The sequence below is a fragment of the Schistocerca gregaria genome, chromosome 2 (genome assembly GCF_023897955.1).
Source record: "Schistocerca gregaria isolate iqSchGreg1 chromosome 2, iqSchGreg1.2, whole genome shotgun sequence".
Lineage (NCBI taxonomy): Eukaryota > Metazoa > Arthropoda > Insecta > Orthoptera > Acrididae > Schistocerca > Schistocerca gregaria.
Window position 1 is genome coordinate 892,982,610 of NC_064921.1, and position 17,807 is coordinate 893,000,416.

Below are 17,807 nucleotides of genomic sequence, written 5' to 3' on the forward strand. Positions count from 1 at the left end.
TCGCAGACGATGCCTTTGTCTACAGCAAGGTACCAACGCCAGAAGACTATAATGAAGTACCGATTGACATGCAGACGATCGCTGATTGGTGCAGGGACTCGCAGGTGACCCTGGACGTAAACAAATGTAACGTATTGCACGTAAATAATCGATTACGCTATTGGTTGTAAATCACTGGAAATAGTAACAACTGTGAAATATCTAGGAGTAACCGCCTGTAGCGATCTACAGTGGAATGACCAAGAAAACATATTGCAGAAAAGTAGATATTAGGCTGAGATCCATGGGAAGAATCTTACCGAACTATAATTCACCACACACAAAGTGGCTTACAAAATACGTGTTCGACTGATTACTGACTACTCTTTGGAAGACTGGAACCATGAAAAGTAAGACTAACGGAAGAGATGAGAAGAACCAAAGAAGAACGGCACGTTTCTTCACGGGGTGGAATTCCAGTGGCAATCTCTACAAGAGACGCATTGTGTATCACGTACAAGGTTACTGTTTAAATTCCGACAGCGTACGTCCGAAGGAGAACTGGGCAACGTATGACTTCATCCCGCATTTGTGTCGCAAAATGAACACGAAGAAACAGTTCAGCTAAATTAGAGCTCATACAGTTTACCCACAGTCATTCTTCCCAGGCCTTAATCACGAATGGGACAGTGATGAACATTCGTGGCTTCAGCTCGATATCGCCTGTTGTTGTTGTTGTGATATTCAGTCTGAAGACTCGTTCGATGCAGCTCTTTTTTTTAATTTTAAGCTGCTTTATCCTGTGCAAACCACTTCATCTCCGATCAACTATCGCAACCTAAAATCTTCTGAATCTGCTCACTGTATTCATCTCCTGATCTCCCTATAAAAATTTTACCTCCCCCTTCTCCCCCCCCCCTCCCCCAGTACTTCCTTCCAGTACTTAACTGGCGATCCCTTGATGTCTCAGAATAAGTCCTGTCAACCGATCCCTTCTTCTGGTTAGGTTGTGCCACAAGTTTCTGTTCTCCCCCATCTGTTCAGTACCATCTCATTAGTTACGTGATCTACCCATCTAATGTTCAACATCCTTCTGTAGCAGCACATTTCAAAAGCTTTTGTTGTCTTTTTATCTGAACTGTGTCTCGTCCATGTTTCACCTCCATACACGGCTACACTCCACACAATTGCCTTCAGAAAAGACTGTCTAACACTTATCTATATTTAAAGTTAACAAATTTCTCTTTTTCAGGAACGATTTTCTTGCCATTGCCAGTCTACATTTTGTATGCTGCTTCGGCCATCATCAGTTATTTTGCCGCCAAATAGCAAAATTCATCTACTACTTTAGGTGTCTTCCTAATCTAAACCCCTCAGCATCATCTGATTTAATTCGACTATATTTTGTTATCCTTTTTTGTTAATGTTCATTAATTATCGTCCTTTCAAGACACTGTGCATTCCAATCAATTGCTCTCCTAAGTCCTTTGTTGTCTCTGATAGAATTGTAAGGTCAGTAGCAAACTGCGAAGTTTTTATTTCTGCTCTCTGAATTTTAATTTCTACTGCAAATTTTTTTGGTTTCCTTTACTGCATGCTCAATGTACAGACTAAATAACATCGGGGATAGGCTACAATCCTGTCTCACTTCCTTCTCAGTCACTGCTTCCCTTTCATGACCCTCAACTCTTTATAACTGCCGTCTGGTTTCTGTACAGGTTATAAATAGCCTTTCTCTCCCTATATTTGACCCCTGCTACCTTCAGAAATTCAAAGAGAGTATTCCTGTAACATTGTTAAAAGGTTTCTCTAAATATACAAACACTATAAATGCAGATTTCCCTTTCTTAACCCATCTTCTAAGAGAAGTCGTAGAGTCAGTATTACCTTAAGTGTTCCCACTTTTCTCCGGTATCCAAGCTTTAAGTGATTGTTACACGGAATCAGCGAATCCAGGGAAGCTGATGTTCCCTGAGATCGGTTTGTCGTGTATTACTTCGTACACTATGGTTAAGTGAGTTAGCTACAGAGTGGTGCAGCAGCTATCGTCGTAGGAAAGTTGGACAGGAGCAGAAATCATTAGCGAACACAGTAAACAGACGTTTCACTTGTAGTTTTCTCCAAGTGTTGCAAAGAAAACGAATAGCAAACAGTAATAAAGTCCAGCTATTACAAGAGTGTGAGGCTCCCACTAGTAATGCATGAGCGAACTATCGAAGGCTGCGACGAAGTATGGGCCGTGTAGGTGCCACAGTGCATCCCACATCAGAGCGGCAGAGAGCGCTCGTAGTCGGAGCCACTAAAAGTGGCTTAGCGGGCGCGCATCATTGCATCCGTCAGGCCCTGCGCAATTGCATTCGGCATCTGTTGGTGTGGTGTCACCGACAGACACCACACTTGCTAGGTGGTAGCCTTTAAATCGGCCGCGGTCCGTTAGTATACGTCGGACCCGCGTGTCGCCACTATCAGTGATTGCAGACCGAGCGCCGCCACCCGGCAGGTCTAGAGAGACTTCCTAGCACTCGCCCCAGTTGTACGGCCAACTTTGCTAGCGATGGTTCACTGACTTCTACGCTCTCATTTGCCGAGATGATAGTTAGCATAACCTGCAGCTACGTTATTTGCTACGACCTAGCAAGGCGCCAGTATCCGTACTATTGATATTGTGAATCATGTACCATAAAGAGCGACGTTCTCCATTAATGGATTAAAGTTAAGTATTCCACCAGCTACGTCCGTTTTTCTCAATTCTAATTTCCTTGTCCTGTTCCAGACCTCACGCCAGTCTGCGTGAGCTAAAACGCGTGCATTTCGGCCTCCTTTAATAAAACGGTGCTCGCTCTCCTGCCAACAACAACAATTGGAAAGCTGCATATCAATTACTATCTGTGACACGCGGGTGAGGGTGGTCTCGAGATAAAATACCACTGGCTTCTACCAGATTTTCCATTGTTCTGTAAATTCATGTCAGCATTTTGGAGCCATGACTTGATGTGGCATACCTGACGAAACTTTTGGACTCTCTTCTTCGCCAAATTGAGGCAGTTTTAAAAGCTAGAAGTGATTTCTACACGGTATTGGCGTTACGTATCCTGATGGTGTTTGACGGTGGTTATTCGTTTCTTGTGCAGTGTTATTTTCCCTACGTCCATGCAGACGTGTAATAAAGCACCATTGGGGTTTCAGGATGAAGAGGAGGACGGTGCACGACGTGTGAAGCGCATGGGCATGGGCCCGTCGCTGTCCATCGTGAACCCCATGGACGTGCTGCGCCAGCGGCTGCTGCTCGAGATCGCCCGCCGGCGGCTGCGTGACGCCGAGGAACAGATCAAGGCCAACAAGGACTTCCTGCAGCAGATCGGCAAGCGCTCTCCGCACGCAGGAGGTGCCGCCAACGACGCAGGCGCCGACGCCCCGCCCTTCGGCCTGCGAGCCGCCGCAGAGAGGTGAGCGCACGTACAGCGCGGCACGGTTCTCGCTGTGAAATTCTCTCAGTTGCGCACGTGCAGGCACGACAAGCTTGAAACTGTCGGATGTATTCGCACTGCTTATGGTGATAGCCTAGTGTGGTTCGGGAGCTGTTAGAAGCGGTTCTTATTGACACCTTTTGGGCAGCTCGCATGTCATGTGTCTTACAAAGGAACCTCCCCATCACACTCCCCTCAGATTTAGTTACAATTTGGCACAGTGGATAGGCCTTGAAAAACTGAACACAGATCAATCGAGAAAACAGGAAGAAGTTGTGTGGAACTATGAAAAAAATAAGCAAAATATACAAACTGAGTAGTCCATGCGAAAGACAGGCAACATCAAGGACAATTCAAGCATAGGAGCGCCGTGGTCCCATGGCTTGCCGGCACAGTACCTCAGCGTGTTCGGTCAGAGGATAATGTGCCTTCAGTAATAAAAAAAAAAACTGAGTTAATAGATCACCAACGAACTTAAATGGATGTCTTACGCGTCCGCCCCGAGCAGGTGCAACGAACTAAAGCGAACAAAATAAAGTGCCGGCCGGTGTGGCCGAGCGGCTCTACGGGCTTCAGTGTGGAACCGCGCGAGCGCTACGGTCGCACGTTCGAATCCTGCCTCGGGCATGGATGTGTGTGATGTCCATAGCTAAGTTAGGTTTAAGTAGTTCTAAGTTCTAGGGGACTGATGACCTCAGAAGTTAAGTCCCATAGTGCTCATAGCCATTTGAACCATTTAAAGCCGGCACGGTAGCTCAGCGTGTTCGGTCAGAGGGTTAGCTGCCCTCTGTAATAAAAAAAACTGAGTTAATCGATCAACAACGGACTTAAACGGATGTCTTACGAAGTCCGCCCCGAGCAGATTCAACGAACAAAAGCGAACAATATGAGATTTAAAAAAAAATGGTTAGCGTGAGCAGCTGCGAAACGAGAGGTCCTTGGTTCAAGTCTTCCATCGAGTGAAAAATTTATTGTCTATATTTTCGAAAAGTTATGATCTGTCCGTTCGTTCATTGACCTCTCTGTTCACTGTAAGAAGTTTAGTGTCTGTGTTTGGCAACAGCACCGCAAAACAGTGCGATTAGTAGACGAAAGGACGTGCCTCTCCAATGGGAACCGAAAACATTTGGTCGCATGGTCGTAGGTCAACCGATTCGTCCACAGGAAAACACGTCTGATATATTCTATACGACACTGGTGACGGCATGTGCGTCACATGACAGGAATATGTTATCGACCCACCCATCTTGAACAATTGGCGAATGGGTAAAAAGATTCTTCTACCTTGCCGGATGTAGATTTTCTTGTGGATGTGATAATCAGTCCCAAAAAAGTGATGAAAGCATAAGAGTTTGTCACATAAACTGCAACAAATGAATGCAATAGTTTCACAGTCGCATAGTTTTCCCGGTGCTCTGTCAAAACATACGTTTTTAACGTTTTCAAATTTTTCCGTGTGCAGACCGTCAAATCCTGCATATGTCCAAGCAAATCTGAACATGTCCTGGAATTTTGGAGAGCGAAGTTGATTATGTGTGAGTCCCTGAACTTTGATAATTGCCTGAAAATAAAAAATTCATGATCAAGGACCTCTAGTTCCGCAGCTGCTCACACTAACTACGGGACCACGGCACTGCTGCGCTCATGTAGTCCTTGATGTTGCCTATCTTCCACATGGACAACTCAGTTTGTATATTTTGCTTATTTTTTTTCATAGTTCCACACAACTTCTTCCTGTTTTCTCGATTGATCTGTGTTCAGTTTTTCAAGGCCTATCCACTGTGCCAACTTATAACTAAATGAGAGGGGGGAGCGATGGGGAGGTTCCCTTGTTAGTGTCATCCTCGTGCAGGTAGTTTTAACGAGTGTGTGTGGAACGTACCATCGTCTTATTAAAATGGTTCTGGGCGTAATGTCGCGTTATCTTACACACTGTTTCATAGTTGCTAAGGAAGAGAGGTAGCTGGCCGGAGTGGCCGTGCGGTTCTAGGCGCTACAGTCCGGAGCCGCCTGTCCGCTACTGTCTCAGATTCGAATCCTGCCTCGGGCATGGATATATATGATGTCCTTAGGTTAGTTCGGTTTAAGTAGTTCTAAGTTCTAGGGGACTGATGACCACAGCAGTTAAGTCCCATAGTGCTCAGAGCCATATTGAATAGAGATAGTTTTGCACAGGAATAACCACGGACAAAGAAGCACGAGAAGAAACACACAGTACACACGTAACAAGAGGTAGAGTGGTATATTTATAATGAAAAATGGTACAGATTTCACCACATGGGAAAGCAGGATAACATAAATGTCATGTCTGATACAGGTCAGACTCCCAAAATGACGAATATGTCCTCACTAGCTGCGACATAGTCGCGCATATGACAGTGATCCAACACTGACAAATGTTTTTTATTCCAGTCTTTGATCACAATATCAATTCTTTTGACGATGACCGGTTTCAGTCTGTAATGACCATCCTCAGATCTTTTCTGCACCATGTCCTACAGTGAAAAGGCCGTAATGGCATCGTCGAAACATATAAATATACTCATCACAGCATCGTCACATAGATCTAAAATCAAAACATATAAATATACTCAGCACAGCATCGTCACATAGATCTAAAATAAGGTGTAGAATAGATCTATGTGACGATGCTGTGCTGAGTATATTTATATGTTCTGACGATGCCATTACGGCCTTATCACTTTAGGACATGGAGTAGAAAAGATCTGAGGATGGTCATTACTGACTGAAAACGGTCATCGTCAAAAGAATTGATATTGGGGTAAAAGACTGGAATAAAAAACATTCTAATATGTCCTCCTCGGGCACTAATGGACAATCTTGATTTGTTATTCGTGCTTGCTACCAAACAATAGAGAAGTCCTTGAGAATATGTTTCACTCCTCTCTCAAGGCTGTTTCAGTTCGTAAACGGTTCGCAAAGGGGACGTCCGTTGAGAAACACGTTTGTCAAGCGCAACTCAGACATGCACTATAGGTTTTAGGGCCGGGGAGTATGCGGGCCATACCATCTTCTTTCCACTGTGTCAGACATTTCAGCGGTCCTACGTGGGGAGACATTGTAGTCCACAAACAGAAAGTCGGGACCTATTGTACCGCTAAACAGACGTACATGATCCGGCATAATCCACTTTCAATACTGCTGTACTGTGACAGTACCTCGTGCAAATACATACAGTGGTGTTCGGCCATTGTGCATAACGGCTACCATATCATAAAGCTTAGGCCATATCGATAACGTTAATGAACATACTGTGGTGTATAACGTGTCCCCTTCTCTCTCCACACCAACTGGTTGCCAGAATTACTTGCCACAGTGAAGTGGGATTTGTCGGAGAACATCACTCTGCCGGTCGTTATGGCCGATCGGTTCTAGGGGCTTCAGTCCGGAACCGCGCTGCTGCTACGGTCGCAGGTTCGAATCCTGTCTGGGGCATGGATGTGTGAGATGTCCTTAGGTTAGTTAGGTTTAAGTAGTTCTACGTCTAGGGGACTGATGACCTCAGATATTGAGTCCCATAGTGCTTAGAGCCATTTGAACCGTTTTTTTGAACATCACACCAGCTAACAAACTCCCAACACCAACACACAGTTTCTTGACGATGGCGTGGTTGAAGTGTGATGCATTTAATAGGCATCCGAGCATACAGACCAGCGCGATTTAATTACGGTGATATGCTTCTGGCGGAGACGCATGTACCGGTAGCGGTTGCAATGCCTGTAGAGATCTGCCTATAGGAGTGAGATGTCCGTTACTTTTCGCCACTATCACTATGCTTGCGGTGCGGTGGTCCGTCTACGACCACCAGCATTCTTTTTCATAGCATTTCATTTATAAAGGAATTTTTCAATCGCGAGCTGGCCCTTTTGGACACACCTACGAGGTGCAACAATAAAGTAATGAGACCGATGTGGGAATAAAACTGCTTACCGATTTAGTCAAGTTTAGTGTTGTCTCCATCAAAGTAGTTCCCTTCTGATTGCACACACTTTTTCCAGCGCTTCTGCCATCGATGATAACATTTCTGGAACTCATCTTCTGTGATATCCTCCAAGACCCTCGTCACAACTTTTTGAACATCTTGTGTTGTTTGAAAATGGTGTTCCTTGACCGCCGTTTTGACTCTTGGAAATAGAAAAAAGGTCGCACGGAGCTATATCTGGTGAATAAGGCGGCTGTGGTAGTACTGAAATTTATTTTGAGGTTAAAAATTGTTGTACTGACAGAGCAGTATGGGATGATGCATTATCGTGGTGCAGAATCCAAATATCAGCAATGTTGGCACAGACACGAAGAACCCTTTTACGAAGTCTTTCTAAAATTTCTTTGTGGTAATATTGGTTAACTGTTTGTCCAGGTGGCGCCCACTCTTTATGAACAATTCCCTTGGAATCAAAGAAGCACACAAGCATGCATTTCACTTTTGCCTTTGACAAGTGAGCTTTTTTTGGTCTAGGTCATCCCTCATTACGAATTTTGGCGTTTTGTCTCTGGATCGTACTGAAAAAAACAACTTTCATAACCAGTGATAACACGACTCAACAATTCTGGATTGATTTCCGTTTTCTCTAACAGATCGGCTGCCACATTTTTCTGTGTTTCTCACAGTTGTGGTGTGAAGATTTTGGGGGCCATTTTTACACAAATCTTTCTCATACCAAGATCTTCAGTATTGGCTCTGAGCACTATGGGACTCAACTGCTGTGGTCATTAGTCCCCTAGAACTTAGAACTACTTAAACCTAACCAACCTAAGGACGTCACACACATCCATGCCCGAGGCAGGATTCGAACCTGCAACCGTATCAGTCGCAAGGTTCCGGACTGCGCGCCTAGAACCGCGAGACCACCACGGCCGGCGATCTTCAGTATTATTAGATGAACTGTTTCTCGACTGATGATCAGTTCTTCTGCAATCATTTTCATGGATAATCTTCGATCAGATCGTACGAGTTCACGCACCCTGGCCAAGTTGACATCTGTCCATGAGGTTGATGGTTGTCCACTGCGGGCTTCATCTTCAACATTCGTTCTGCCTTTACTAAACATTTTATGACCACGAAAAACTGGAGGTCTTGACCTAACCTCCTCTCCAAAAGCCTTCTGAAGCTTACCGTAAGTTGTCATAGCGTTTTCACCCAATTTAACGCAAAAAGAAATGGCATGCCATTGCACAATATTATGTGGTTCCATTTCTGTGACGGGAGACACAAACACTTGTTAACTTATTACAGCACAGCTCATGACTGAGCAGTTGCATTGATGTGCCGCTTGGACTAAAAGCAGCTTATAGACCAAGGTCAAAGATATTGTGCCTATGCAAGCCTGCAGGGTTGCCACATCTTGCAAAAAAATTAGTTTCATTACTTTATTGTCGCAGTTCATATTGCTGTGGCTACGAGAATGAAACTTTAACTGACTTTGAGTTGTTGAATTCCTCGTCCACAATAGTAATCACTCAAATGATACCTCGTGGATACATTAACATACAATACAGAATGTCACACTAATCGGTTCCAATTGTCGATTGTTCCATAGCAAGCGCCAGTTTTTATTAACTACTGTCATGCAGTGTAAAATATTAAAATTATAAAATACTAACAGTAACAGACATTTCGGCCGCGTTGCAGGTGCCTTCCTCAGAATGTAGACTAATTCAAATGGAGAGTGATTCCTTCTATATATTGCAATTCTAATGGGGTCATAAGACAAGCGAAGCCACATTCCTTTGATTTTATTCACCCAAGATACAAACACTGTTAGGAGAGAGAAAGGCGGATGAATGGCAGATTGTTTGTGCGATATTCTGAGCAAACCCACCAGTGCTGTCGGTTGTGATACAAGAATGACGCTCTTGTCAGTTGACAATATGGAAGCAGAGATATGTGCCATCAGCGTATGAGGTGAAAATGATGATAAAGGATTAACCAGAGAGTGGGTTTGCTTGGATACAATGATCCTTAAGGAAGGTAGGAAGTCAAACAGGCCAGTTTGAAGCAGGAGAGGCACCACAGAATATTTTAATTTCCACTGTCTATACTTTTACAAATAAATTCATAAAACATTGTCAGCATCACCAGAAAAGATTCATGATTCACACTCTTAGCAGTGAAAGTTCAAAAATAAGACAAAATATTGTTTTTACATGTGAAATTTCATCATTTTTTCACTTACTGTTGGCTGCATTTGTTGCTATAGGTACACCTTCCTTCGTCAGTAAGAGAGAGATTCTTTGATGAATTTTGCACAGCACGTAAACCATACTTACGGGTCTGCAAAACTCTAGAATTTTCCAAATCTGTTAAAAACTATGGTAAAAATTCAGATAAGTAACTATAAAATTCAAGTTTTTCTTTAAAATATAACAGCTCATTTATTTTTTCATAAATAAATTCTAGAGTTTCATACACCTGTAAGTATGGTTTCTATGCTGTGCGAAATTCATCATCTCTCTTACTTATGAAGAAAAGTGTACCTGTAGCAACAAATGCAGCCAATAGTAAGTGGAAAAAATGATGAAATTTCACATGTAAAAGAAATTTATTTTGTGATGTTTTCGAACTTCCACTGCTATGAGTGTGAATCCAGAATCCTTCCTGGTCATGCTGACAAAGTTTTAAGAACTTATTTGTAAAAGTATAGACAGTGGTAATTAAAATCTGCTGTAGTGCCTCCCCTGCTCCAATTCGGCCTGTTTGACGTCCTACCCCCCTTAAGTGGAAAGCCAGTGGACTTTTTTTTAAAAACATCATCTTTTCACTTTTATTAACACAACAATTAAAAAAGACACTCGGAGGTCTGAAGCCCAGTCAGTATGCCAGCCTGCCTGTCTTTCCGACAGCTAAAAACTCTTTTCCCCAGGGACAGCTAGACGAATCATGTTCAATTTTACGGTCTCTTGGCGTTGTAAGATATTGAAGCTACTAAGTAAGTGCAATCAAAAGATATGGCCATTTATGTCACATATTTTGATATTCGCAAACCCAATTATCAATACTTGTAGGTCACTTCCTGTTGAACTAGAATCATGAAATTTGACAAGCAGCAAGGTTTAAAAGTAAAAGTAGGGGGGGGGGGGATCTGGAAAGAGTCAATTTGTAATTACATAACACGAAAAAAATATGGAAATGGAAGAGGATGTTGAAGAAGATGAAATGGGAGATACGATATTGCGTGAAGAGTTTGACAGAGCACTGAAAGACGTGAGTTGAAACAAGGCCCAGGGAGTAGACAACATTCCATTAGAACTACTGACAGCCTTGGGAGAGCCAGTCCTGACAAAACTGTACCATCTGGTGAGCAAGATGTATGAGGCAGGCGAAATACCCTCAGACTTCAAGAAGAATATAGTAATTCCAATCCCAAAGAAAGCAGGTATTGACAAATGTGAAAATTACCGAACTATCAGCTGCAAAATACTAACGCAAATTCTTTACAGATGAATGGAAAAACTGGTAGAAGCCAACCTCAGGGAAAATCAGTTTGGATTCCGTAGATATATTGGAACACGTGAGGCAATACTGACCCTACGACTTATCTTAGAAGAAAGATTAAGGAAAGGCAAACCTACGTTTCTAGCAATATATAGAAAACACTTATAGAAAGCCTTTGACAATGTTGACTGGAATACTCTCTTTCAAACTGTAAAGGTGGCAAGGCTAAAATACAGGGAGCGAAAGGCTGTTTACAATTTGTACAGAAACAAGATAGCAGTTATAAGAGTCGAGGAACATGAAAGGGAAGCAGTGGTTGGGAAGGGAGTGAGGCATGGTTGTAGCCTCTCCCCAATGTTATTCAGTTTGTATATTGAGCAAGAAGTAAAAGAAACAAAAGAAAAATTCGGAGTAGGTATTAAAATCCATGGAGAAGAAATAAAAACTTTGAGGTTCACCGATGACACTGTGATTCTGTCAGAGACAGCAAAGGACTTGGAAGAGCAGTTGAACGGAATGGACAGTGTCTTGAAAGGAGGATATAAGATGAACATCAACAAAAGCAAAACGAGGATAATGGAATGTAGTCGAATTAAGTCGGGTAATGCTGAGGGAATTAGATTAGGAAATGAGACAGTTAAAGTAGTAAAGGAGTTTTGCAATTTGGGGAGCAAAATAACTGATGATGGTCGAAGTAGAGAGGATATAAAATGTAGACTGGCCATGGCAAGAAAAGCGTTTCGGAACAAGAGAAATTTGTTAACATCGAGTATAGATTTAAGTTCAGGAAGTCGTTTCTGAAAGTATTTGTATGCAAGTGAAATATGGACGATAAATAGTTTGGACAACAAGAGAAAAGAAGATTTCGAAATGTGGTGCTGGAGAAGAATGCTGAAGATTAGATGGGTAGACCACATAACTAATGAGGAGGTATTGAATAGAATTGGGGAGAAGAGGAGTTTGTGGCACAACTTGACTAGAAGAAGGGATCGTTGGTAGGACATGTTATGAGGCATCAAGGGTTCACAAATTTAGCATTGGAGATTAGATTAGATTAGATTAGATTAATACTTGTTCCATAGATCATGAATACGACACTTCATAATGATGTGGAACGTGTCAGGTTAATGAAAGATGTCTGTACAAGATATTACATTACACAAAATATTGCATGACACTAATGCTTAAGTTAGTTTTTTTCCCCTCCCTTAACTTATATCTAAAAATTCAGCCAATGAGTAGAAGGAGTTGTCATCTAGAAATTCTTTTAATTTATTTTTAAATGTTGGTTGACTATCTGTCACGCTTTTGATGCTGTTTGGTAGGTGACCAAAGACTTTTGTGGCAGCATAATTTACCTCCTTCTGTGCCAAAGTCAGATTTAACCGTGCATAGTGAAGACCATCCTTTCTCCTGGTGTTATAGCTATGCACACTGCTATTACTTTTGAACTGGGCTGGATTATTAACAACAAATTTCATAAGTGAATATATATACTGTGAGGTTACTGTGAGGATCCCTAGATCCTTAAATAGATGTCTGCAAGATGACCGTGGGTGGGCTTCAGCAATTATTCTGAGCAATGAATACTTTTCTACTCAACGATGAATTACCCCAGAATCTGATACCATACGAAAGCAGTGAATGAAAGTAGGCATAGTAAGCTAATTTACTGAGAGGGCAGCGTGGAGGGTAAAATCGTAGAGGGGTACCAAGAGATGAATACACTAAGCAGATTCAGAAAGATGTAGGTTGCAGGAGGTACTGGGAGATGAAGAAGTTTGCACAGGATAGACTATCATGGAGTGCTGCATCAAACCAGTCTCATGACTGAAGACCACGACAACAATAACAACAACAACAACAGTATCGACGCCAAATGATATATATCACTTAAATTAATAACTGATGTTACTGATCTCCCATGGTACAGAAAACGGGTCAGATCACTGTGGCAGAAGCAACGAAAAAAACATACCATATTTGAAAGAAAGCCAAATCCGGAAGATAGGCAAAGTTTTGCAGTAGTTCGAAATATAGCGCCTACTTCAAAGCGAGATGCTTTTAATAATTTCCAAAACGAATCTCTGTCTCGGAATCTGGCAGAAAACCCACAGAGATTCTGGTCATACATAAACCACACCAGTGGCAAGACGCATTCGATACCTTCACCGAACGATAACAACGGTGAAGTCACTGATGACAGTGCCACTAAAGCAGAGTTGTTAAAAACCGTTTTCCGAGACTCCTTCACCAAAAAAGGCGAACCAAATATTCCTGAATTGCAATCAAGAACAACTGCCAAGATGGGAAACATAGAAAAAAACATTTATTTTTGTCATTTGTCATTCGTCCGCAAACTTCCAACATTCTCGGAAATCTTGGAATTCCCAGGGCCGGTATCTTGCAAGTATCACTGTCGATACCAGGTAAAAGTCGTAGAGATTCTCTACTCCTGGGATGCGTGAACTGTTTGTGTACATAAGCAAGCTAATACAGAAGCCCAGAGTGCGACTCCTACTCGCAGCTTGCCAGTATTTTTAACAAAAAGTTACCGAGCTTCTGCCTTAAACATTTAGGTTAGCAATTAGGAAACTTTGTCAGGCCTTGCCTTATCAGCAGTCAGAAACTTAAGCTAACTCCTGAACTTTTTTTTAAATAACCAAACGACAGTTGGTCGCACCCACTGGGTTTGTGCCCGCATGAACAATTGAATGTTCCGAGGAAAAAAAAATTGTCCCATGTAGAGTGCCTTGATGCAAATAATACGTTAGTAAGTCAAAATGTAGACCACTATGCTCTGGTACGTAACACAGAGACTTAACTACGTTTAGGGCGGGGGGGGGGGGGGGGGGGGGGGAGGGGGCTAGTTGGCTAGTTCTTGAAGTAAAGTCACCATGGCCGCATTGACCCTTTCGCTGCTACAGAGACGTGCCCCCCGCATTCCGCTCTGTCCGGATTTTTTTTCACCACTGCTCTGCTCGCCTGTTCAGACACATGGTGTTGTGACTGCTTTGACATACTTCATTCGATTTCACAAAAACTATTTGGCTAAAAAATTTGATTTTGACACCCTTCTTGACTGATACCTTCCCCCATAAATGACTTAATTTTTTTTCGATGTTCAACGCAGTTATTGTACAGCATTAAATGTAGTAAACCACTGCACGAAATTTTGAAGAGTTTGCAGAGGTAAAAGTCCATAGCATATATTTTCCGTATGGTTGATTTCAGATGCCACTAGAAAATTCAAAAAATTACATTCAAACGAACAAAATTCATGAACACTTCAATATTGTTTTTAAATAAAGAATTTATTAAGCACAGAACAAGGTTTGAACTTGGAACCTTTCGCTTATCAGCCAAACACTTTAACCATTGCGCTAACGCAGCTCATCATTCAATATAGTTCCTGGAGGACTTTAAACAAGGACGCAAAATACCGACAAACACTGTTGGTATGACTATGAATTACTCACGTTTCGTCGAAGTACACTACGAAATAAACAATTACTGCTGTTCTTTATTTCGAGAAAGCGGGTAGTGAGAAAGATAGTAACACCTTTCCTTGCTATCGCCTGAATTAGGAGGCTTATTTCTTGTTTGGTTTAATTAATAGGATATGAAGCAACTGGTATAAAGAATGCTTTTTCCAAACTTTCTATAAAAGAAATTCTGCTATCAAGACATTGCTTTTGTTCAGTTACTTTATTTATGACTGAATGTTTCTAAAACTGAAGACACTCTGTACTGCAGTCGAGCTCTGGCAAAGTCGTTCTGTGTTCATTGGCTGACTGTGTTTTGTGACGTCAGATGCACAGAACGAACCTAAACTTGGCCGCCGTCATAAATGACGTAGTAGGGGAAGAGTGGGAACAGTGAGACGCAAAAATTGGAATCCAAATTACACTTTTAAGAAAATCTTTATTGGTTTAATATCTTATGGTAACCATGAACACTGCGCTTAAGTATGTTCAAAGTGGTACAATAGTTTTTTAATGCACTGTCTTTCCTTTTTTTAAAAAAATAATCGTGAAACTGTCTCACTGTACCCATGTATTTTTAATGGTGGGTACAGTGTAACAGTGCCTTAAATTCTAACGAACATCAGAAGAAGCAAAGTTAATCTTAAATGAAACAGCATATTGTTATCTTTTTGTCTTGCTATGTGTTGTAGTAGGGTTAGGCAATAACATTTTTTATGCATTGTGTGTCAACGAACGAAATATCTGGAACTACAGGCATCACAAATTTGTTCTCTAGTTTCAAACTTTTCCTAAGAAATGTAACTTTGCATTCAGATGACTCTCCTACAATTGAAAGAAATTTTCTTACTTAAAATATATATATATATATATATATATATATATATATATATATATATATATATATATATATATATATATATATATATAAAACAGAAATATATATATATATATATATATATATATATATATATATATATATATTTTTTTTTTTTTTTTTTTTTGCCCCAAACTCTACTAAAACAAAGCCACCCGCTTTGGATGAGCGTTGTAAGTTTTCATAGTTAACCATTTCCGGTTATAGACTTAGTTGTGCCTGATCAAAGGTCTCATCTGAAGAATAGGAAAAATTCACTTTCGTCAGCATCATCAGCATCAGTTTCATTAACTTGGAATAAAGCTCGCTTTGCTTTAGGTCCCTTAACATCTTTTCATTTCCTTTTCATTCCTTTCTGGTGTGTCAGTCGCAATCATCATTCTTCCTTTAGGCCATTGGCGACTGCAACTTTTTCTTGGTTTTGCCTTTGGGAAACCACATATGTCTTCTGGAGAGAGATAAGACATTGGTGCAGATTTTCCATGTAGTTGTGAAGAACTGGATGCTACAGACTGTGCTTCACTTTCATCATATGATGGGTGTCCCACATCAGCTTCGGGTTTAAGGTCTTTTTCGGGTGATATGTGTGTCTCCAGGCTTTCATTTAGATGTCTGTCAGTAACAGAGGATGGAAGAAAATCATCCTCATTGAAGAAATGGCAATCTAAAGGAAATATTCCTGTCTTCTTAAATCCTGTGATGATGTTGACAGGAGTCATTCCTCGGGGATATGCTATCCCCATGCAGTGAGCAAGATTGTAAATAGAAAATGTTTCACCTGGATAAGACATCATCCATGTATCTACAGCAGCATCATAAAATGTATGTAAAGGTTTCATGACACTGACGTCAAGAGGCTGCAGTTTATTGGTGCAGTGAGGTGGAATTGTCAGAATCATTATCCCATTCTCTTTGTACAGATCTATTGCCTCTATTGAGAGGTGGCTCTCTGATTATCCATCAGTAACAGAAACAGAGATCGATTTGCTTTAGAGCTGGCAGAGAACTTGATGAAGTGATGAATGACCTTCACAAAACATTCTGAGTTCATCCACCTGCCTTTAACAGCAAGAGCTAATGCACCAGCAGGTGCTCCTAATATCATATGATCTTTAAAATACACACGTGGAAATATCATGGCAGGATGGTAGGCTGTTACTGAGAGCATTTATAATACAACATGTCATAACCAGTGTTCCACATTCTGCACTGGTTGCCTTGTTAACTTGTTTCATTCCCTTTAAGGCCAAAATCTTCTGTGACTTCTGCACCGTTGTTGTTCCAGTTTCATCAAGATTGAAAATACGTGATCCAACAGCAAAATCTGGATGATGTTTGATTACTTCTTCCAGTTTATCAAAGAAATTTGACGTATTAAATTTATTAAAGCCTGTAGCTCTAGTTAAGCTGCATCTTTACGGGGTTCGAAGAGACAGTTGAGGGAATCTCTGTCGAAAACCTTTCATCCAGTCGATCAATGCTTTCTCACTTTCAGTCCAGGTTTTGGGTAAAACAATGTTATTTTTAATACCTAATTCATAAGCTAAGGTACGGCAGTCATTCATAGTAAGTCCACAAAAGTATTTTAGAACACACAACTAGGTATTCACACAAACCAAGCTCCAATTCTGGTGGAAAAAAGTGGTTCACTGAGTAGTTGGGACACATGTTTGAAGTGTTATCCTCACGATATTTCTTAACGTATTGACTAACTGTTTGAAAGGATAAGCCTTTCAGCTTAGATGCACTCCTGATGCTCATTTTATTTTCGATCACCAGCATGGCAGCTTCTGTCACTGAAGATTCTGAAAACCTTCCTATTTCCTTATCAGTCTTCTTTCTCCTGTGCATTTTATAACCTAAAAGAAAAGTTTGCACACTAAAATCTACAGAAACCCCTGTTTTATACAGCAAGCATGCATTTTCAGACACCATGAACAAGCACTGGGAATAGTGAGACATGTCTCACTGTTCCCAGTTGTAAACTTTTTTAGAAATGGCTCCAAACACATTCAGCTTAAAACAACATTTCAATAAAGGGGATTTATATGTCTTGGAAAAACAATAGTTTTGAGTGACTAATGAAATTATTTGAAAATACCAATGGTCTACTAAGAAACCAGCTACGTAAATTTAGTAAAAAGATACTTTTCTTACCTCTGAGCACAAATATACCAACAATGAAATCACAACAAGAATGTCAAGTACAAAACATGGTAATCCATAGACTAAATAATAATGGTTACTACATTCACAGTAGGTACCAACAACTGAAACCAAAATTCCAGAGATAAAACTAATGTCTCATTGTTCCCACTGTCTCACTGTTCCCACTCTTCCCCTATCACTAAGAAAATGACAATTTGGTAAAAGGGCTAAGTCCATTGTTCTTCGGTTGTTTTTGCAACAATTACTATAACAAGATGACATGGAATAAGAGTACTAAATACAACCTTGTGACATTTTAAACGCATTTAACCACAATTACTCTGGTAAAACTTCTTGTGTTCTTCGGGTAAATATGGTATCATACTTAAAAGGTCCTT

The 17,807-nt window shown here is 41.0% G+C and overlaps 1 protein-coding gene across 1 annotated transcript in view; it reads left to right on the forward strand.

Moving 5' to 3' along the window:
• The window catches only part of LOC126335335 (diuretic hormone 45), a 1,260,052-nt gene that overhangs the window by 1,230,318 nt on the left and 11,927 nt on the right, over positions 1–17,807 (forward strand). The window contains exon 3 of the mRNA XM_049998494.1: positions 3,166–3,425. Within this exon, the coding sequence (XP_049854451.1) occupies positions 3,166–3,425 (260 nt within the window). The remainder of the gene's footprint in view (positions 1–3,165; positions 3,426–17,807) is intronic.